Source organism: Megalobrama amblycephala, linkage group LG1 (assembly GCF_018812025.1).
Source record: "Megalobrama amblycephala isolate DHTTF-2021 linkage group LG1, ASM1881202v1, whole genome shotgun sequence".
Taxonomy (NCBI): Eukaryota; Metazoa; Chordata; class Actinopteri; order Cypriniformes; family Xenocyprididae; genus Megalobrama; species Megalobrama amblycephala.
This window is the reverse complement of record NC_063044.1, coordinates 39,379,243-39,402,006: the sequence shown is the minus strand read 5'-3', so window position 1 is coordinate 39,402,006 and position 22,764 is coordinate 39,379,243. Positions and strand designations below refer to the sequence as shown.

Sequence of the window (22,764 nt, the reverse complement as noted above, 5' to 3'; positions counted from 1 at the left end):
TAATGTCAAGCCCTGGTTTTCAAAAAAATTAAATATACACTTTCTGTTGTTATAAAAGGGGTCATATCATGATTAATCCAAAGTTCCATGATCTTTTATTTAAAAAAATCTTTTCATTTCATTTGAGATTCAAATGTCCTATTAAAAAGTTATTTTTATTTTATTTTTTTGACCTTTTGTAGAATTTGATTAACTCCCAAGTAGTGTTGAGTTATTTGCTGATAGATAAAAAAAAGTTTTCATAATTTATGAAATACTTTTTTGTACTATGTACTGCAATGTGTCAAAAACAGAATACAGCTCAGATAGTAGTATGTCATTTGTCATCGGTCTAACAGAGTAGAATACAACAAGCATAATTGTTTCGGGCTTTGACTAAATGTGAGTTTTTGTAAAACCCTGCAAGACCCATATGTAAATAACATACGGATGCAGCATTTATGTCATGTTTTCGAAACATCCGATTGTGGAAAATTGCTCAACGTTATTTAGAGCAGATTCTCACAATTAAAATGAGTCCAAAGTCAACATAATCCAATGCATTAATCACGAGATATTCCTCACGGAGCTACAACACATAACATCCAATAGGCGCACAGGCGCTTACAAATGTAGCTTTCACATGAAGTTTTTCGCTTATAACTTCATGAAACATGCACAGATCATAGAAACTGGCACATCATTACTTACAGTGGATGCTCCTGATTAAAATGAGTCCAAAATCAACATAATCCAAAGCGTCAATCACGATATTCCTCATGGAGGAACGCTTTTAAAAATGCCCATTAGGGAGTGTCAAGGGCTAAACAAAAAGGCTACCTCGGTTCAAAATGCTGTAACTATTGATTCCTTTATGCTATCACCACAAAATTTGATCCAGATGCAGCTCGCATATAGGGGAACTTCAACACAAAAGAATTGTCATTCTACCTTATTTCCTTCCTGCATGTCAAATGTCTTTTATCAGCAGTTTCTCAGCATAAGAATGTCCAAATGTAATCATTTGTTTCTTCTAAAAATGTAAAAAAAAATTATCAAACGATACCAACCTTTTGACTGTCCTTTCTAGAGTCAGAAAAAACTACTAAAATGCCTTCAGGGCTTAAAGGGATAAATTGATTAAGAGGGATATTAAATACATTTATAATGCTATAGATGATTTCTTTTTAAAATAATTGCTGTTCTTTTGAACTCAACACTGTTTTCAACAGTGATAATAATAAGAAATGTTTCTTAAACACCAAATCAACACATTGGAATGATTTATGTATGTTTCTAAAAAAAAAAAAATGGAGAATGGAGTGGAAAATGGTCATATGGCACTCATGGTACTACAATTAAAGTAATTTTATTAAATGTCAAACTATACAAATGCATGATAGGACTCAGTTAAGATGGAATGAAGTCAGAGCTCTTGCTGAAATACTGATCTCAGTTCTCGCATATTCTCTCAGCTTCAACCGAATCGACATCCCGCCTTACGAGTCATACGAGAAGCTCTACGAGAAGCTCCTAACGGCCGTGGAGGAGACGTGTGGCTTTGCAGTGGAGTGAGCGAGTGCCCTGCCCTGTCCAGCCAGCCAGCAATGGCAGCAAACCCACCAAACAGCCCCAGCCATCCCTCTCACCCCCCTCCCCTTCTCTAGGACAGACGGACTGGTGTCTCCTGACAGACTTTAGCATCACCCGCCAGCCTGAGACTGCAACGGAGGGGAGCGACCACCCAGGGGCAAAACTCTCAAAGACTAACGATTCCTCATGGTGTGATTCGGTAATTGTTTGCGCATTACCACATAAGTTACGGAGAAATCTGATCAACGTTTTGTTTTGTTTTTTCTCAAAAATCCAGTTTGTATTGTCTTTGTCACTGAAGCGGCGGGTTGATAGCGTCTGACTGTAATGCGAGTATGTTTGTGCTGCAGTACGTAGAGCCTCGCTGAGCCTGTGGTCTACATGAAGTAGAGCTCATGTTTTAGTCTAGGTGGAGTATTTTAACATACACAGAGCCTGTGACCATTAAACCAGTTTACCTACAGCAAATGTGTCCTGAAGGACAAGGGTGGTCAGCGTTGTCATGCTCGTTATGTGTGTAATGCCTCCAATTGTTTCCGTACTATCTATTTTATTTCTTCACATCCTGTTCAGTACTATAGGATGGCATTTCAGTGGTATCCATTTCCTGTACTCATCAGTTCTCATTGTAGAAATTTTAACTTGATTGCTTGAAATGTATTATTGAAATGTTTGTTTGTTTTTTTTGTCTGAGATCAAGAACATGCTTAACGGCGAGTCTTAGTCCTCTCATGGGAACTGTGAATGTAACAGCGCCCATGTGTTAATGTTCTTCAGCTGAAGCACAACGATCATGTGCAGTCTAGAGAAGGACCCAAAGCCCTTTGCAAAGTCAGCGGTTTCCAGAGTGAGCCAGTATTTTCGTCGCATAAAAATCTTTTTTTTTTTTTTTTCTTCTTTTTTTTTTTACTTTTTTAATCCAATGAGCATTCCTCCGTTGTTGGCAAAAGACCTACTTTTTGATGAATGAATGGTGTTTTAATATGCAGATTTTGAAGCAAGTCTACTTCTGTCACCTTCTTGAACAACATTCGAATCCATTGTGTCCGTTAACACACCTAAACTCGACTCGTAACTTTAGTTTCGCAAAGAAAACGGATGGCGAATGTTTTAAAGGAGCTCTTTTTGTCCTTAATTTTGATGGACCCTGTTAATCTTTTCCAAATGAATCTAGCCATAGTCATATGGTATCTTAGCATTAACTGTTTTAACTTAACGTACTATTAAAAATCACCTCCAGACTGTTATTCGCAGCTCTTTCATTGAAACCACTGCTTCGAGTAACATTCAGCACTTTGGCTGGCACGTGTACAATCGCCCATCATGGAGTGTTTAATCCCCTGTGGACGATCGCTGATGTCCTTCGGCTCAGTTTGGCGGCCTCTCTGGACTCTGACGGAGAGGTGTTTGGTCCAGGTTTTGGTGTGTTGAAAGACCAGGGGGGTGTCTTGGATTTCATTATGTAGTGCTTGATGTGCATGGCACCTGATTATTCTTTGTAAATGTAAAGAATGAGCCAACCTCATAGTGTTTATTCAACCACTTTTGTCTTTTTCTCTCTCGCTCTCTTCGTTTTTTTTTTTTTTTTTTTTTTTTTTTTTAACCAATTATTTATTACCATGTAATGTCCTTTTAAGTATTGCTGCTATTTCCATTATTCCGTAGTTTTCAGAGAAGGCCGAGTTCTTGTGAAAGCTGTACACTAATCTCTTTTATTTTATGTATGAATCAAAGTATTTAAACCTGCTGCTGATTCTTCAGGACGTTAAGAGGACGACACCCGACCTTTGACCTGGATGGAGTCAGCAAGTAATGTAGGCTGGGCCCCGGTGGTCATGTTCATATTTGTGATATATGCAATAAAATCCATCACCTTTATATTCTTGGTTCTGTCTTAAAATGTCTCTTTCCTCACTTAATGTGTATCGGATCGGTTGGAATTTGTGTCTATGACAAGTGTGCAAAAATGAAGTTTTCTGTTTTTCCCAAAAGGCTGTGAATGCCTAGAGTGGTGAAATGTTTTTAAACTTGGATAAAACACAAAAGAGGTGACGTTAAATGTTGTGTACTTGTGGGAATGGCTAGTGAGCTTGAAGATGAGTATGGACTTTGCCTGAAGTTACAGTTGTTTTCATATTTCTCTAAGAAAAAACCTTTTTCCAAGTAATGTGACTGGTATCATCACATTGTACAATTATTAGGTCCTGAGTGTCATTGTTTATTCGATGCAAGAGTAATGTAACTTACTATGTACTAAACATTTCTGAAAAAAATTCAGTGTAAATAAGATTATATTAAAGAAACTAAATTGCAAATCACTTCTCATTGCTTTTTTTCTGGTCTTTGATTGCATATATATGATGAATTTCATTTAGCAATGAACGTTAAGAAAAATAAGCCAGCTGTCGCTCATAATAATGCATGGTTTCGTTTTATTTCTCTGCAAAAGTAATGAAGGAACAGGTGAGTCAGGACGTAATGTTCTTTGGCGTCCGTGTTGAGAGCACAAGCGCTGCCTTGTGTCCAAGCCGTTTGTAGGGCTGGCCTAAAATTACATTCAGATTGTGATGTGAATGCTAAATATGTAGACGTTCCATAAGCAAGGTGGTGCAATATTTTGTCAGGAAGGGAAACCATGATCATTTTTCTGAAAAGAAAATTGAAAACTTTACGTCAAAGCAAATATAGCTTCCTTGTAATAACAAAGACTATAGAATAACACAAGACGTGTCACTGGTATTGTTTTGAACGAGAGAAAGTGTAACGCGCAATATGGCGGAATAAGTCCCGCCTTCTAAATAAGAGCCAATCACTGATTGGTAAAGTCATCGTGTCACTGCAGCGGCCGTTAGAAGTTCCGGTTCCTATAGAAACCGTTAGACGCGCGCCTCCGAAATGAGGCACAAGAGACGCGCACTTAGGATTGCGCATGCGCATAAGCTTGATCCAGCCTGAAAAATACAGGTTTTTTCGTCATGATTCAAGCATTTAGAAACAAAATTTATGAGACAGTTGTTGTCAGATTTCATTGGTGATTACAAATATGAAATTTAATCGAAAGCTTGGCAAACAGCTTTGAAGAATTTGATGTTTCCCCATTCAAAGAGATAGGAGCTGCACTTGCATGCCCGAGAGGCGTTTCAAAGATGGCCGCCGAGTGAAATGACTTGTCTTAAAGAGACTTTGGTAATAATTATAATAAAAGTGCATTGACGCCATGTTGGAATTCACGTCATTGTAAAACTCGTAATTACAACTTCGCTACGTTCAGACTGTCAGTTTTTATTTTAAAACACATTTATTTAAATGTGTGAGTCTCAAAATGTCCCGTTCACACAGCAACTTAAAGTAGCCTCTCGAATACTGTCTGTGTGGACTTGCAACGAGAGTCAAGCCCGTATTTTCCAGTGCCCAAGGAAGTCGACCGGAAGTTGAAGTCGGCCGCGTGCCGCCATCTTGTAGCAGAACTTCACTTGCGTTAGCATCCCATTGACTCCCATTCATTTTGGCGTCACTTTGACAGCGAATAACTTTACATCTGAGGCGTTTAAAGACTCCATTTGTCCATTATTTATTTCTAAAGATACACGACAATGTATAAAGGGCTCCATTACCTTCTATGTTACATTATGGCCCCGTAGAAACAGTTTTTGTAAAAATAGGCTAACGATTGCGTCATAACCACTCGACTCTCTGTCGCACAGTAGAGAAATTACCGTACAGACAGGAGGAGAAGCTCGCAGGCAATAGTATGCATTAACTTAATATGGCGTACTGGCGTTACATTTTAAAATACTATACAAAATAATTAATCAGAATACTTACTCCTGCTCACTCACGCCAAAGAACTCCCCACTCAAGCTCGCCGTCTCTGCAAGATTAACGATGGCAGTTTGCACGCACAGCTACTACAAGATTTACATCTGTCAGACAGGTTGCTGACGTCATCAAGCTTAGTTTGAGTCTGCGCGTCAGAAACGGAAGTGCTAAAAATCGCTAAAAATGGGCTTCACTTGTCTCAATTGAGTTCCAATGGGGTCGCTGTGTCCATTTCTTTTACTGTCTATATTATTTTCTTACTAGTAACCATAGCGACAGTGACCAAAGTAATATGAAAAGATGGCGATGTCCATAAAACTGAAAAGTCTTATCACTTTTGACAGGAGTCCAATTGAGCCGCGAGTTCATCTATGTCATCAATGTGACTGGATGTAAAACCTTCAGATGACACACGGCTCATATCGCCCTCACTGTAAGTTACCGAAAGTGAAACAACACACGAAACCCGTTAGCATAGCGGCTCTCTCGCACTGTTTGACGCGACAGACAACTAGTTGTACAGTCCTGTTCCATTCACACAGCGCAAATTTTCAGAGTGCGGTTGTAAGAAAATGTAATGTTACGGGTGTGAGTTTGTTTATTGAATGCGGTTGTCACTCCCGTAAATAATTGTACTGGGGTGCGTTTCCCAAAAGCATAGTTGCTAACCTGTTAAATTGTATTGCAACCAACAAAATTGCTAACTTAGTTAGCAACTATGGTTTTGGGAAACGCTCCCCTGTATGTGAACGTAACCAACCATATTAAAGGGTTAGTTCACCCAAAAATTTAAATAATGTCATTAATTACTCGCCCTCATGTCGTTCCACACCCGTAAGACCTTCGTTCATCTTCAGAACACAAATTAAGATATTTTTGATGAAATCTGAGAGCTCAGTGAGGCCTGCATTGACGGCAATGTCACTGACAATACTTTTTGTGCGCCAAAAAATAACAAAATAATGACCTTATTCAACAATATCTAGTGATGGGCGATTTCAAAACACTGCTTCATGAAGCTTCGAAGCTTTACAAATCTTTAGTTTCGAATCAGTGTTTTGGATTGCGTAAACGAAGCCTTATTTACTGAAATCACGTGACTTTGGCGCTCCGAACCACTGATTTGAAACAAAAGATTCGTAAAGCTTCGAAGCTTCATGAAGCAGTGTTTTGAAATCACCCATCACTAGATATTGTTCAAAAGTTGTTTTTTTCGCATTATAATATTAAGGTTGAACCACTGTAATCACATGAACTGTTTTTAGTAGCTTTCTGGATCTTGAGAAGTTCGGTGACATTGCTGGCAATGGAGGCCACACTGAGCCATCAGATTTCATCAAAAATATCTTAGTTTGTGTTCCATAGATAAATGAAGGTCTTACGGGTGTGGAACGACATGAGGGTGAGTAATAAATGACAGAATTTTCGTTTTTGGGTGAACTAACCCTTTAATATATATGGGATGGATTCTGTGTACGGTTGTCCGCCGGAAGCTAGTTATTTACATTTATTTAAAGTTTTAAATATGGATATTTTTCTTTCAAAAACACATCGCTTCATTTCAGAAGGCCTTTATTAACCCCCTGGAGTCGTATGGATTACTTTTTTTTTATATATGGATGCATTATTTTTGACTTTTGACAAAACCCTTCACAACAATTATAAACCTTGGAGGACTAAGGATATTTTTAAACATGTCTCCGATTGTGTTCGTCTGAAAGAAGACAGTCATATACACCTAGGATGGCTTGAGGTTGAGTAAATCATGGGATAATTTTCATTTTTGGGTGAACTATCCCTTTAAGGATTCAAACACAGGACTGACAACCGTATTCTGTCGCTGTGTGAAAGCAGCTTTAAATGCAGAGTTTTCTGAGAGCTCCGACCGGTTGATTGCAGCAGATTCTTTAGGGCGTTGATAGGGTTGCCATATAAACGCATAATTCCGAGGACGTGAACGGCTCCATGTAGAACGTCATGGGTTGTCATCTCGTAATTACGACATGGCGTGAACGTGGCATAATAACAGCTTATAATTACCTTCAGATATGTTTTATTAATTGCCCAAAACTCTTGGCAAATAAGCAAACACTAATAAATGTTAATTAGGAATACAACATTAAATGAACTGTCTCCGCTAATGTTTGCTGTGTCTTTTCCACCATTAAAAATGTCTGGAAAATTCAAGAGAGTCGACGACTTAAACTGTGAATGTCCTTGGAGGTTTTCCTTGCCCAGTTTCCTGAAAACATTTTGAAAATGATATCCATGGAGAAAAGCAAGCAGCGGTGCCAGGCTGACAGTGGTGCCACAATCCTGCAGCAGTAATAAGACTTTATGAAGGGACATTATAATGTCCCCTGACCTTTACCGGGAGTCAAAACTCAAGCCAGAAAATTCTGATGCTCATAAAAGTAGGTGTTCATCCAGTTTTAAGAAAATGAGTTGCTCTTCTATCTGTAATGAGATCAACGCAGATCGGTACTGGAACCGTCACGATGATGAAAACCAGAGCTTTGGTTTGGCAGAAGAACCATGAAGTCTGTCCTCAGGCTCAGACAACATAAGAAGACACGAGATCTTCATCACAGTCTAACCTTTTCACTTTTTAGGAACTAGGAATGAGTTTTGATAGGTAAGATAAGGCCTAAAATAGTGGAGCGCATTATACTTTCCTATAAATCATTCCTTGTGGGTTACAAAGAGCCTGAGAACCTCTAGTAGCAGACGTCATGAGGGATTTGGGGAGGAATTTTCACCCCAAAATGAAAATTCATCATTTATTCACCCTCATGTCATTCCAAGCATGTATGGCTTGCTTTCTTCTGTGGAACACAAAAAGGAGATATTTAACAGGGTGTCCGAGCAGCTCTTCTCCATACAATAAATGTGAATTGTGAACAGAGATGTCAAGCATGATTAGTGAATTAGGACTTTCAGTCTGTTTCTCACACAACAATATCAGACGGCTTTAAAACACTAGTGGACCATTTTATTTTATTTATTTTCTCTGTCTTTTTTTTTTTTTTTTTGAGCTTCAGAACCACTGATTACTTTTACTACATAAAGGCAGCGTGAACATTCTTCAAAAATTCTCCTTTTTTTGTTCCACAGATAAACATGACATGAGGGTGAGTAAATAATGACAGAATTTTTATTTTTGAGTGAACTTTTGTTTTGTTTTGTTAATTCACACAACCATTATTAAATCACAAATAGTTTTTTGTTTGTTTGGTTGTTTTGTTAATTCACACAACCTTTAGCAGATGTTAAATCACCAATTGATTTGTTTTATTTTAATTCACACAACATTTGAAACTAACATCAGTTGGAACTAAAAATAGTGGTCGATATCTTTGTTTTGTTCAGAAACAGAGAATGTACTGTTTCACTCAGTAGTCTGATAAAACACCTATGTCTATATCCTATGTCTTAATTTTAATAATATCCAATATGTTCTTTGTGTATGGTGAGATGCTGGCCATATATCACTACTTAGACATTTATTGGCAAGACAAGGCTGTATTTCATTAAAAAAAAAAAAAATTATATTGTGCTATTTATTTATACGGTTCTTCCGAGTACATGTTGAAGGAAACATTTTGTAAAGAATTTTGTAATATACTTAGAGCTTCTATTTCATCTGTTCTGTTTGTTTTTAAAAATGTCAAACACACAAAGATGAAATGTAGACCTGTTTCCATTCAGGGTTGAATTTTAAGAGACATTTTATCACTCTGTTTTTACTGTTCATGTAGGACGTGTTCACAGCAGGAGTGGGACTTTGACACCCGCCAACATACCTTCTGAAAATGGAGACATATTTTCATATTCATTGGTACATCTCAGACCCATAGAAGTGCATTTATTTGCCTTTAGTGAAATGTGATATAAAACCAAAAGCATCTGATCCTTATACTCCCAGAGAGAGGGAGATAGAGCAGTAGAACGGTCTACAGGATCAGATCTTCTACTCAATAAACATGTAATCTAAAATTACAGCAAACAATCAGCCAAGTTTTTTGGAGTTGCCAACCACAACATACATCTGCCATGAAAAACGTAAGCCAGATGTTCCTTTTGAGAAAGGGACAAAGATACCTTAGCTTTTTTTTTTTTTTTGGAGACGTTAAGAACACCCTCTTCAAATTAACAGCAAAAAAATCATCTTAAAATATAATCTAAAGACTTGAAAATATACATTGTAGATTTTATTGTGTACTACACCCGTTTCTCTGCTTCACGGTTTATAGGGGGAAATAAACCCTTGTTAATGAACCAGGAATACTGGAAAACACAGTATGAGAACAGTCAATATTACAAATAAATATAAAATAACCCATTATTTTTAATTCAACCCTGTTTTTTTTTTTTTAACAGATGCTCTCATTTGTTTTCTATAAATACACAAGGTACAGAAGAGCATTATATTCACTTCTTAGGTTTATCATCTTTAATTGTTGATCTCTGATAAGCTCAATATCAAAATATTTGTGGATCCTAGTGAATTTTCTTTTCTTCCCCCCCCCCCCCCCCTTTTTTTTAAATGTTAGGAATGTTCTTTGTAACCTGATAATCCACAAATCTAATAATCTCTACAATCTTTTTCCCTGCTGAAGTTTTGGTTAGGAGCTAGTGGTGTGAACTTTTATTAGAGCGTTAAATGGAAAAATTCATCATGACCAGGAAACATTAAACAGCTCTTGATAATAAAATGGTGTCCATTTTCCACAGATTTTTTTCGTCTGTGAATCTTAATGATTTAGTTTATTTTTACTTTCTGCCTTATTTTGTCTATTTCAAAATGTGTTTATGTTCTCTTATCTGTTGGAAGTTATTTGATAATATTTATATTTATGCTGTTCACGCAATCAACCATATGTGCAGAACTTGCTATCTAAATGTTTTATTTTTTTTATTATGTTATGTTATGTTATGTTATGTTATGTTATGTTGTTTTATGTTATGTTATGTTATGTTGTTTTATGTTATGTTATGTTATGTTATGTTGTTTATGTTATGTTATGTTATGTTATGTTGTTTTATGTTATGTTATGATGTTTTATGTTATGTTATGTTGTTTTATGTTATGTTATGTTATGTTATGTTGTTTTATGTTATGTTATGTTGTTTTATGTTATGTTATGTTATGTTATGTTGTTTTATGTTATGTTATGTTGTTTTATGTTATGTTATGTTATGTTGTTTTATGTTATGTTATGTTGTTTTATGTTATGTTATGTTATGTTGTTATGTTATGTTGTTTTATGTTATGTTATGTTGTTTTATGTTATGTTATGTTGTTTTATGTTATGTTATGTTATGTTATGTTATGTTGTTTTATGTTATGTTGTTATGTTATGTTATGTTATGCTATGTTATGTTGTTTTATGTTATGTTATGTTATGTTATGTTGTTTTATGTTATGTTATGTTATGTTGTTTTATGTTATGTTATGTTGTTTTATGTTATGTTATGTTATGTTATGTTATGTTGTTTTATGTTATGTTGTTATGTTATGTTATGTTATGTTATGTTATGTTGTTTTATGTTATGTTATGTTATGTTATGTTATGTTGTTTTATGTTATGTTGTTATGTTATGTTATGTTATGTTATGTTATGTTGTTTTATGTTATGTTATGTTATGTTGTTTTATGTTATGTTATGTTATGTTATGTTATGTTGTTTTATGTTATGTTGTTATGTTATGTTATGTTATGTTGTTTTATGTTATGTTATGTTGTTTTATGTTATGTTATGTTGTTTTATGTTATGTTATGTTATGTTATGTTGTTTTATGTTATGTTATGTTATGTTATGTTGTTTTATGTTATGTTATGTTATGTTGTTTTATGTTATGTTATGTTGTTTTATGTTATGTTATGTTATGTTGTTATGTTATGTTGTTTTATGTTATGTTATGTTGTTTTATGTTATGTTATGTTGTTTTATGTTATGTTATGTTATGTTATGTTATGTTATGTTGTTTTATGTTATGTTGTTATGTTATGTTATGTTATGTTATGTTGTTTTATGTTATGTTATGTTATGTTATGTTGTTTTATGTTATGTTATGTTATGTTGTTTTATGTTATGTTATGTTATGTTGTTTTATGTTATGTTATGTTATGTTATGTTATGTTGTTTTATGTTATGTTGTTATGTTATGTTATGTTATGTTATGTTGTTTTATGTTATGTTATGTTATGTTATGTTATGTTGTTTTATGTTATGTTGTTATGTTATGTTATGTTATGTTATGTTATGTTATGTTATGTTGTTTTATGTTATGTTATGTTATGTTATGTTGTTTTATGTTATGTTATGTTATGTTGTTTTATGTTATGTTATGTTGTTTTATGTTATGTTATGTTATGTTATGTTGTTTTATGTTATGTTGTTATGTTATGTTATGTTATGTTATGTTGTTTTATGTTATGTTATGTTGTTTTATGTTATGTTATGTTATGTTGTTTTATGTTATGTTATGTTGTTTTATGTTATGTTATGTTATGTTATGTTGTTTTATGTTATGTTGTTTTATGTTATGTTATGTTGTTTTATGTTATGTTATGTTGTTTTATGTTGTTTTATGTTATGTTATGTTATGTTATGTTATGTTATGTTGTTTTATGTTATGTTATGTTATGTTGTTTTATGTTATGTTATGTTGTTATGTTATGTTGTTTTATGTTATGTTATGTTGTTTTGTTATGTTATGTTGTTTTATGTTATGTTATGTTATGCTGTTTTATGTTATGTTATGTTATGTTATGTTGTTATGTTATGTTGTTTTATGTTATGTTATGTTGTTTTATGTTATGTTATGTTGTTTTATGTTATGTTATGTTATGTTATGTTGTTTTATGTTATGTTGTTATGTTATGTTATGTTATGTTGTTTTATGTTATGTTATGTTGTTTTATGTTATGTTATGTTGTTTTATGTTATGTTATGTTATGTTGTTTTATGTTATGTTATGTTGTTTTATGTTATGTTATGTTGTTTTATGTTATGTTATGTTATGTTATGTTGTTTTATGTTATGTTATGTTATGTTATGTTGTTTTATGTTATGTTATGTTGTTTTATGTTATGTTATGTTATGTTGTTTTATGTTATGTTATGTTGTTTTATGTTATGTTATGTTGTTTTATGTTATGTTATGTTATGTTATGTTGTTTTATGTTATGTTATGTTGTTTTATGTTATGTTATGTTATGTTGTTTTATGTTATGTTATGTTGTTTTATGTTATGTTATGTTGTTTTATGTTATGTTATGTTGTTTTATGTTATGTTATGTTATGTTGTTTTATGTTATGTTATGTTGTTTTATGTTATGTTATGTTATGTTGTTATGTTATGTTGTTTTATGTTATGTTATGTTGTTTTATGTTATGTTATGTTGTTTTATGTTATGTTATGTTGTTTTATGTTATGTTATGTTATGTTGTTATGTTATGTTGTTTTATGTTATGTTATGTTGTTTTATGTTATGTTATGTTGTTTTATGTTATGTTATGTTGTTTTATGTTATGTTGTTTTATGTTATGTTGTTATGTTATGTTATGTTGTTTTATGTTATGTTATGTTGTTTTATGTTATGTTATGTTAAGTTGTTTTATGTTATGTTATGTTATGTTGTTTTATGTTATGTTATGTTGTTTTATGTTATGTTATGTTGTTTTATGTTATGTTATGTTATGTTATGTTGTTTTATGTTATGTTATGTTGTTTTATGTTATGTTATGTTATGTTATGTTATGTTGTTTTATGTTATGTTATGTTGTTTTATGTTATGTTATGTTATGTTGTTTTATGTTATGTTATGTTATGTTGTTTTATGTTATGTTGTTATGTTATGTTATGTTATGTTATGTTATGTTGTTTTATGTTATGTTATGTTATGTTGTTTTATGTTATGTTATGTTATGTTATGTTGTTTTATGTTATGTTATGTTGTTTTATGTTATGTTATGTTGTTTTATGTTATGTTATGTTATGTTATGTTATGTTGTTTTATGTTATGTTGTTATGTTATGTTATGTTATGTTATGTTGTTTTATGTTATGTTATGTTATGTTATGTTGTTGTATGTTATGTTATGTTATGTTGTTTTATGTTATGTTGTTTTATGTTATGTTATGTTATGTTATGTTGTTTTATGTTATGTTGTTTTATGTTATGTTGTTTTATGTTATGTTGTTTTATGTTATGTTATGTTATGTTATGTTATGTTGTTTTATGTTATGTTATGTTGTTTTATGTTATGTTATGTTGTTTTATGTTATGTTATGTTATGTTGTTTTATGTTATGTTGTTATGTTATGTTGTTTTATGTTATGTTATGTTGTTTTATGTTATGTTATGTTGTTTTGTTATGTTGTTGTTTTATGTTATGTTATGTTGTTTTATATTATGTTATGTTGTTTTATGTTATGTTATGTTGTTTTATGTTATGTTATGTTATGTTATGTTATATTATGTTGTTTTATGTTATGTTATGTTGTTTTATGTTATGTTATGTTGTTTTATATTATGTTATGTTGTTTTATGTTATGTTATGTTGTTTTATGTTATGTTATGTTATGTTATGTTATATTATGTTGTTTTATGTTATATTATGTTGTTTTATGTTATATTATGTTGTTTTATGTTATGTTATGTTGTTTTATATTATGTTATGTTGTTTTATGTTATGTTATGTTGTTTTATGTTATGTTATGTTATGTTATGTTATGTTATATTATGTTGTTTTATGTTATGTTATGTTGTTTTATGTTATGTTATGTTGTTTTATGTTATGTTATGTTGTTTTATGTATGTTATGTTATGTTGTTTTATGTTATGTTATGTTGTTTTATTTTATGTTATGTTATGTTATGTTATGTTATGTTGTTTTATGTTGTTTTATGTTGTTTTATGTTATGTTATGTTATGTTATGTTATGTTATGTTACGTTATGTTATGTTATGTTGTTTTATGTTATGTTATATGTCATATGTCATGTCATGTTATGTTATGTATAAACACTGGAGAGAATTGATCTCACTATTGTTCACTTGGCTTGAAAGTATTCTGTGTATTTGTTGTCATCTGTGTGTCATCTGAGGCCAAAGATTGATTCTGACAAAAGATTGTTTTTGACTAAAATATTAGATTTTGATGTGACACTTTGTTTTTTGTACAAGTTGGTGTGTAGTCCTGAGATGTATTTATAGTTGTGAGAAAATGTTTTTTTTTTTTTTTTTTTTTTTTCATGAATTGTATATGTTAGCAATCGAAAAAACTGTATTTATGTCATTAGAAAATCAAATTTCTCTAAGGGGTTACCTACCTTAACTTTGACTAAATCTGATATTTATCAGTAGTCATACAATAATAGTCAAGCTATTTGCAGTTCTTCACCACACAAATGAAGGATTCACCCTGATAAAGTCCTCTGGTTATAAGGGAAATGAATGCGACATTTGGAAGTAACCTTCTCAGACTGTATTGTCACTGATGTGCACCTGGAGCTTTAGCTGCTGTCATATTTATGGCATATATCAGCTGTGAGCCGCTGCCACGGGTCTGGATAATGTCAAAGACCAGGGCTTTGGGAGGTTCCTTTCTTTATCTGTTATATACTGCTGCTCCTTTGAATAGTTTCTTTCAGGTTGCAGTAAATTTGCTCCAGTGTTTTGGCTGAAGACATCAGATGGTGTTTGTGCATGGCATCCAGTCTCAGATTCCTTTCAGCATAAGCAGATCAAAATCTGCCACAGTATATGCAAAGTTCTCCTGTCTCATGTTATCAATCCCAGAGCCCCACTCTGCATTGTTTGTAAATCAACAACTTTTTTTTGCTTTTCAGACAGATCCAAAACCATTTTGGTAAAGATTTTTATTTTATTTTTTTTAAATTAGATATTTTAAATAGATCTAAAAACTTAATTTGTGAAATGTGTTATTAGCATTTTTTTTTTAAATCTATTTGTTTTTCATTTTAAAAATTATTTATCAGCAATGAGGATTAGTTCACTTTCAAATGAAAATTAGCCCAAGCTTTACTCACCCTCAAGCCATCCTAGGTGTATATGACTTTCTTCTTTCTGATGAACACAATCGGAGAAATATTAATAAATATCCTGACGCATCCGAGCTTTATAATGGCACTATGCATTACCAAACGACTATGAAAGTGTCTCCATCCACATCCATCCATCATAAACATATTCCACACAGGGGGCTCCGGAGGGTTAATAAAGGCCTTCTGAAGTGAAGCGATGCATTTGTGTAAAAATAGTATATCCATATTTAATAAGTTATGAAGTAAAATATCTAGCTTCCGTCAGACCACCTTCCGTATTCTTCAAAAAGCTTACGCTGTACATTCTACGCCTTCCCTATTCAAACGAAACGGACGAGACGCCAGCTCCATTTTTCCCATAATTTGAATACCAAAGGTGGTCTGCAGGAATGAAATCAAAATTGAAGTTTTTTCTCTTTTAGTATGAATATGTTAGCCTTACCGTTATCTATACGCTAATGTGCTACAGAATTAGTATTTAGAAGATATAAGCGTTCAAAACTTACAGTCTTTCACTTCCGCCGATATGGAGCAATGATTTTGATGACATCACGCTGCACTTCAGCTTCTCATCAGATTTTCTGTCCAATCAAATGCTATATTTTAAAGTGATATGGAGGAGATTGGGAACCTGTCCCAAATGGCACCCTAAACTCTCAGAGTCTTCCTACCAGTCCCCACTTTCATGACATAATGCCGCTTTGACTGTCGGGAAATGTCTGCTGCTGAGCACCAGTGCGGGCTCGGCAAAAGTCGAATCGAGGGAGCATATCGACCGCAAAGGGGGGCGTTCGCGAGCACCCTTCTGAAACCTAAAATTGACAAATGGGACACTCTGCGGTCTTGTGGGCTTTAACGGACACGCAGCAGCCATTGTAAGTCCACAAGTCTGAAAGTGCATGGAAGTGTGCCTTAGAGATTACTGAGGTTTTACCAAGCTCAACAGCTCTGGCCGAGATGTGATATAAACTAAATGCTATTGGCTATTAAAAAAAAGGGAGGGCTTTTTGATATATCCCGCCCTGTCTTCCTGTTTCAGTGGAAATTACATCAACACATTGAATGATGCTGCACATTCCAAGGCACTTAAGTGGGCCTTTAAGCTAATTATTTTAGTACATAATTATCTTAAAAACTGAGGTACTTTTTCTCTAATTTTGCTAATAAAGTTGGCAATCTGCACTGCATTGGATGTACTCAACATTGTCTCACAGAAGTATAAAGTGTAGTTCGGATGCATTTAGAGAGCAACAGAAATGTGCCTTTGTGTTGTTGTCACTGTGCCAGCACTATGAAGGACACAGAAGGTGAATTATAGAGATATAATCCACTGCAGTGGAATCAATACAGTCTACGACAAAAATTGCAGCATAAATGAGATTCATGATTTAGTCATCTAGATGAAAGCAGTGAGAGAGTTTGTTTAATGTTGGTTGGCTTTAATAGCTCCACAACCTTCACTGCAGAAAAATCCTTTTATTTGAATGCACCTATATGGTCTATATTTCATATAATATGCTTCCTGTACATCTAATGAAATACCTTCTGTGCAGAAAAGTGTTTTGACAAATGGACTAATGAAATGCGTGCAGGGTATTTCTGGATTTAAAAAGATCCAGAGCTTTTAAGACATGTGGAAGAGACTTTGAACCACTCAAGGATATATTTCAATGGATGTGTTTTCTAGGAAATTAAATGTCTGATGTTTCTTCTTTCAACATCCAAACATCACTTACTGAAAATGAATAAACTGAAAGACAGGGTATGAAAAATAATCATCATGAGAAAAGAGTCTTTGAAGGACATAATAAAGTTTCATGCTTTTCTGAGTCTTGATTGGATGCATTTTTAAAGGGCACCAGAGATTATTTTCTGCATAATGGACAAATGAGCTGTCTGCTCCCTGCTGATATAATTTTGTATCCATGCACATGAATTCAAGTGGTCAGAGCTCCAAAAAAAGGTGATAATTGTGCAGAAATGACAGGTCTTCATCCAGCAATCACTCCACACTGATGGTGCCAGGCTATTTCTGTATACGTATTGACAGACGCTGGAGTCAGAATCAAGGCCAGTGAGTTTGCACTGTCTGCTGACACTGGCTCATTTCACTCTGCTGTTCTTGGTCTTGTTTAGACCAGCACACACCATATTCACTGCCAGCGATATTTAACCTTTTTATTGTAATGAAAACATAATTATCTGAGAGATCAATTGACATGTTTGTATTAAGATTTCCTATATGTAAAGCCATTTTAGACTGGCTTTACATACGGGAAACTTTTAACTTATATATGTAAATATACATAACAATAAATGTTATATTAATAAACACAAATCTCAGTGCTGTCTTTACTTTAGCTGTCAAATATACAGGCTACATATGGAAAAAAGTTTAAAATATGGTCTGAGCTGCAAAATCCATAGCCCACCATATAGTCTATAGACTACTTTAAAGATTGTTTGCACAATATTACTGATAATAATATTTTACATTTGACCTCAATATTTCTAGTTCTATTTTTAAAATCATGCTCACTTACTTGAATATGACAAATATGATTGAAAACTTAGGCTACATTTAATGGCTTTAAGTAGTTAAAAGCAAAGTGGTACCAAAAGTTTGTTACACTTTCAGCCACTGCCACTTTAAAATTAATTACTGAGTATTCAAAACATAGGCCTAACAGAAATCATTGTGAGTTATAGCCTATGGTTAAATATATTCACATTATTTTTCAGGTAAGAGCGGGCGCGGCCATTTTGTAAATTGAATGTGTCTGGCTTCCGGTGTCATTAGATTCTAGTTATTTTAGCTGTACAAAACAGCTCGTTATGCTGCTTGAAATTGCAAACTGCTGTTTCTTACCATATAATTTTAATGTATTGTCTTAATTATAAACACGCTGGTTTGTAGCGCAAACAGTTTAGGCCTACTGCACTTTGATATTCTTCTCCTTATATAAATCGGAAGTTTCGCATATTCACAGAAAACTTCCGCGTTGAAAAACAAGGATAAAAAAGATGTCTTGATAATAGTTAGCTGTATGAAACTTAAAAAGTTTTCTGTGGTGTAAAAGTTAAAAAGTAGATATTTTAAATTCAATAAAATGCAAAATCACTTTTAAACATGAATTGTAGTAGCCTAATATTTAGAATAATTTTAGACATTTTAATGATAAACTCTGTCATAACTGTCTTTGTTCCTTTTATTAAGAATCTTAAGTTTCCTTTCATGTTGCTGATACCTCACAACAGACGAAACTGAAGCAATCGGTGAAATGCGCGCAATGCGCATCCAAAAGCTGTTGCGCACTGAATCTAGAAACCTTTATTGTTCTTATAGGTGATGCACTGCACGGACAAGACCAGAGTGATTTCCATTAATCCCACCCACGAGTGTGGAGCTATGACAATATTACACCAGCTGGACCTGAAGCCTGAGAAGTTTTACGCGCAGATGCTGCACGAGAACATGGACACAACATTTTACGCACGTTTATTTACACAGATTTGGAAATACATGAAAAGTAATTTGTATTTGGTAAGTTAATAACTATTAATATATTCTGTATAATGGAAATCTCAGGTAATTCTGAAGTCTGGAACACATTTTATTTCATTGCAATACTCCTTAAACAGTTAATTCACCGAGGAATGAAGTGAAGTTGTTTCTTTCTTCACAATGGAATCAGATGAACCACTTGGTGTGAGGAATCAGGTGAACATCTCAGCTGCTTTTGCCAATATATCACCAACAATAGCAGGACCCGACCGGCACGCGCCCGCGTCCTCTTACGATATGCTAATAACATCCATACTCGGCACAATTTTGACCCTTATGTGTTTGGTTGGCGTTGTTGGAAACGTTTACACTCTGGTTATTATGAACACCTCTGTGCGCGTAACTGGATCGATGTATGTCTACATTGTGAACTTGGCTCTGGCGGATCTGCTCTACCTCTCCACCATCCCGTTCGTGGTGTGGACGTATTTTGCGAAGGACTGGTACTTTGGCGACATCGGGTGCCGCGTCCTGTTCAGCCTGGATTTCGTCACCATGCACGCGAGCATCTTCATCTTGACCGTCATGTGCACGGAGCGCTATCTGGCTGTCGTGAACCCGCTAGACACCTTCGGCCGGTCCCGGCGCTACAGGCGCGCGGTCACCTGCCTCGTGTGGCTCTTTTCTTTCGTCCTGGCTCTACCAACCATGATCATGATCGACCTCAAAAAAGACGTACAGAATGGAGTAGAGAAGCGCATGTGCCACCCGACCTGGCAGATGACCGCGTACAAGGTGTATCTGACCGTTCTGTTCAACACCTGCATCTTGGCTCCTGGATTAATCATCGGTTATCTCTATCTGAAGTTAGCCCGCACCTACTGGCTATCGCAAACCTCTGTATTCCCATCCAGAGACATGAAGAAGTGTCCTAAGCAAAAGGTGTTATATATGATCTTCAGTATAGTTCTGACCTATTGGGCGTGTTTCTTGCCCTTCTGGTTGTGGCAGTTGCTCAGCATCTATTATTACGCGCACGGGAGGCTCTCGAGCAGCACGGTGGTGTACATTAACTTTGTTGTGACTTGTTTGGCGTACAGTAACAGTTGTATCAACCCTTTCTTGTACACTTTATTAACGAGGAATTATCAGGAATATGTGCGAGACAGACAAAAAAACAGCACAAAGTTTAAGAACAGGTTCAGACTGTCATCTCAAAGGTCTGTGTCTTCTGGGAGTCAACAGTTCTCGAATACTTTGACCAATACGCACGCTAATGACATTCTGGATGCTTATAGCAAATTGTGAGAATATTTCTTAGTGTGGTGAAAGGAAGGATTTTAAGGGCCGCTCATTTTCAACTACTTTTACTTACATAACCAAACAGACGAACATCAGCCACAGAGAACTACAGCAAAATACAATGTTGTGTTTGTTTGAATCTATACAAACAAAATAACATCAGTATCAATTATTCTTATCTTTTTTTTTTTTTTTTTTTTTTTTTAAGAAAGAAAGAAAGAAATAGACCGTCTTCCTGGCTACAGCCCTATCCCAGATAACATTAGTTGGTTTCCAGAACATTGTGGTAATGTTGGTTTAGAACGTCCCAGAACGTTCTCATTCAGAACATACATTTTTAAAATCCCCCCAAAAATCCTAAAACATGCATTAGCTAGGAAAGCTTTCTTTAAATATATAGAATGGTATTTTGTTCTAAAATAATTATGAGGGAACATTCTGTAAATGTTATTTTATGGTTATAAAAACATAACCATTTGAGCATTCTCAAAAGTTGCTAGACGGGAAGCAAATGCTAATGTCAGGGGAAAGTTTTGTGGTTGCTGGGGTGTTTCATAAAAGCCACAATAAACAGATAATTTCTGCAGAGATTAATAATTTTATCATAAACATAATTAATATGAATGTTAACATTTTGCACTATTCATGCTAGAGAGATTGCTGACCAAATATGTGTATTAGAAAAATGGTGATGTGGTTGTGAACTAAAGGACCATAAATACATACAGGGTGTTTCATTGTTAGATTATTATGTGGAAAATGTGTGCAATTTATAAATAAAGAGGTTCATGTGCAATAGTAGGTTATGTGTTAAGCTTGATTTTCAGTTTCTGTTTATTTAAAATCACACATGACCTTCAATATAATTTGTATTATATTTGGGTAACACTTTACAATAAGGTTCATTATTTAATTAGTTAACATGAACTAATAATGAACTGCACTTCTACAGCATTTATTAATCTTTGTTAATTTCAACATTTACTAATACATTATTAAAATCTTGTTAACATTAGTTAATGCACTGTGAACTAACAACGAACAGCTGTATTTTCATTAACTAATGTTAACGAAGATTAGTAAATACAGTAACAAATGTATTGATCATGGTTAGTTCATGTTAGTTTATACATAATGTGTTACCTATGCTTTGTTATAAAAAGGCTAAAATATTTTGTACTTGAGTACTTTATATTGTAATTTTAAAAATATTGTCAGTTGTGATTATTTTATAGCTGCCTGTTATTTATGCAAGAGAAAGCTGACTATGTGCTTGAAATGCTCATGATGTATGTGACCAGACCTGGAAATATGTCCACATAAATAGCGTAGCCTACAGTCTCACTTTATTTTTCTAAGCACTAATGCCTGCAATATTATCAATGCATCACGTCCTTATATGGCTATTTTGTGTTCTGTTTTACTGAACTGATTTGAAAACATGAAAGACTTTTTCGCTTGATTTTATTATTTGTATGTTTCCTCTTAAGTTCATTCTTCTCCTTGTTTGTGGAAATAAACTTAAAGCCACACAGTCAAGAATTTCCATAGCAGTGAATGAGGTATTGTATTCATGGCCTGAGTAAACTTTGCTTAAGTGCTGAGCAGTGAGCTGTGAAATCAGCTTCACACCACCAATAAACAAATGCTCACAGTCACTTCAGGCTGTTTTCCATAAACAGGTTAGTACATTGTTAAGTGTCCAGTAGTCTATTGGACACTCATTGGTCTATATAGACTCTTTTTCCAAATCATTTTTTGAATTCTCGAAATGGTCGAGTGGTGCTGAAGCCAAGCGCTTATACTGTTCACCTGCACACGCTGTACTGGCTGAGCTGAAAAATTGAAACCATATATTTGGCTACTGTTATCCTGCTGGTCAATACTTTTTGGACTTCTTCCCGACTCTCCTTCAGTTGTGCAATGAAGTAATAAATGTCACGACATGGCTACTATTCAGGGAATCTGTGCTTCAGTAAACAATTTATATCTCATACCAAACAACATATTTCCTACAGAAATATTTTAGTGGTAACACTTTACAATAAGGATTCATTAAACATTAGTTAACTACTTTAGTTAACATGCATTTTGTTGTTGTTAAAAAAAACTTAGATCATTTATGTGGTTCAGATAGTGTACTATTTTGAGTTTCTATTGATTAAAGCAATCTCCTTCATTGTATTAACTCAAATTTGTAATTTCAATGAACTTAAAATTTTAAGGCAACCAGGTTACTTAATTTTTTAGGTTAAACAAACAATATTTTTTACAGTATGTTAGTTAATACATTAACTAATGTTATGAGACCTTATTGTAAAGTGTTTAGCTTATTTGGAGCGGTATCAAAAAGTAGAAATGTGAAAATGTGAGAGAAGTTTTTGTATTCTGTGAAACATTTTTATGAAAAAGATATTATAAAAGCATGAAAAATTCATACAATGAAAGAAAGACATCTGTAAATGTAATGAAAAATCTAATAATATTCATCT

General features: G+C 33.8%; 2 protein-coding genes across 4 annotated transcripts in view; both read left to right on the top strand.

Annotated features, from left to right (window-relative positions):
* The window catches only part of smurf1 (SMAD specific E3 ubiquitin protein ligase 1), a 47,064-nt gene extending 43,177 nt beyond the window's left edge, over positions 1-3,887 (top strand). For all 3 annotated transcript variants that reach the window (XM_048192464.1, XM_048192461.1, XM_048192457.1), the window contains one exon: positions 1,455-3,887. In XM_048192464.1, the coding sequence (XP_048048421.1) occupies positions 1,455-1,554 (100 nt within the window). In that variant the 3' untranslated portion in view covers positions 1,555-3,887. The remainder of the gene's footprint in view (positions 1-1,454) is intronic.
* Positions 3,888-18,703: 14,816 nt separating this feature from the next.
* On the top strand, positions 18,704-20,474 carry uts2r5 (urotensin-2 receptor 5). Its single transcript, XM_048162225.1, has one exon. It carries the CDS (start codon positions 19,151-19,153, stop codon positions 20,276-20,278), a length of 1,128 nt encoding a protein of 375 aa, XP_048018182.1. The 5' UTR covers positions 18,704-19,150; the 3' UTR covers positions 20,279-20,474.
* The last annotated feature ends 2,290 nt before the right edge of the window (positions 20,475-22,764 follow it).